This window comes from Theobroma umbraticum, unplaced genomic scaffold, assembly GCF_002168275.2.
Source record: "Theobroma umbraticum cultivar Fairchild unplaced genomic scaffold, ASM216827v3 scaffold_130.0, whole genome shotgun sequence".
Classification (NCBI taxonomy): domain Eukaryota; kingdom Viridiplantae; phylum Streptophyta; class Magnoliopsida; order Malvales; family Malvaceae; genus Theobroma; species Theobroma umbraticum.
The window spans coordinates 8,006,912-8,007,547 of record NW_018397264.1 but is presented as its reverse complement, the minus strand read 5'-3'; the positions used below and the strand labels follow the sequence as shown (position 1 = coordinate 8,007,547).

The 636-nt window shown below is 37.9% G+C and overlaps 1 protein-coding gene across 1 annotated transcript in view; it reads left to right on the top strand.

Moving 5' to 3' along the window:
- The window catches only part of LOC149526891 (putative beta-D-xylosidase 5), a 1,820-nt gene that overhangs the window by 208 nt on the left and 976 nt on the right, over positions 1–636 (top strand). The window contains exons 2-3 of the mRNA XM_089784540.1: positions 3–255; positions 358–634. Coding sequence (XP_089640666.1) covers positions 3–255; positions 358–634 — 530 coding nt within the window. The remainder of the gene's footprint in view (positions 1–2; positions 256–357; positions 635–636) is intronic.

The window sequence follows — 636 nt, the reverse complement described above, 5'->3', positions numbered from 1 at the left end:
AGTCACTCAACTACCTTTATGTAGTACTCATGAGACTAGGGTTTTTTGATGGAATTCCGGTGTTGGCATTACTTGGCAAAAAGGACATATGTTCAGAAGAAAATATTGAATTGGCAGCCGAAGCAGCTAGACAAGGGATTGTGCTTCTTAAGAATGATAATGAAACTTTGCCATTAGACGCTACAGAGATTAATTCCCTAGCACTCATCGGGCCACATGCCAATGCGACTGATGCAATGATTGGGAATTATGCAGGTTGTAACTAGACCGAATTTTAGCAACTCTTTTTTTTATATATATATTTATTAGTTATTAATAACTAAAGATATTTATATATACTTTCCAATTTGCATGTAGGTATTCCATGCAAGTTCATTTCTCCACTTGAGGGTTTTTCTGCAATTGGAGAAGAGGGTTTTTCTGGATTTGCAGGAGTGAATTATCAAATGGGATGTGCTGATATGAAATGCCAGAACGATAGCATGATAAACTCTGCTGTCCAAGCCGCAAAAAAGGCGGATGCTACTTTACTTTTTGTAGGGTTAGATTTGTCTATTGAGGCTGAATGGGTTGATAAAGGAGATCTTCTCCTTCCTGGTTATCAAACTCAGCTAGTCACTGAAGTTGCTGAAGCTT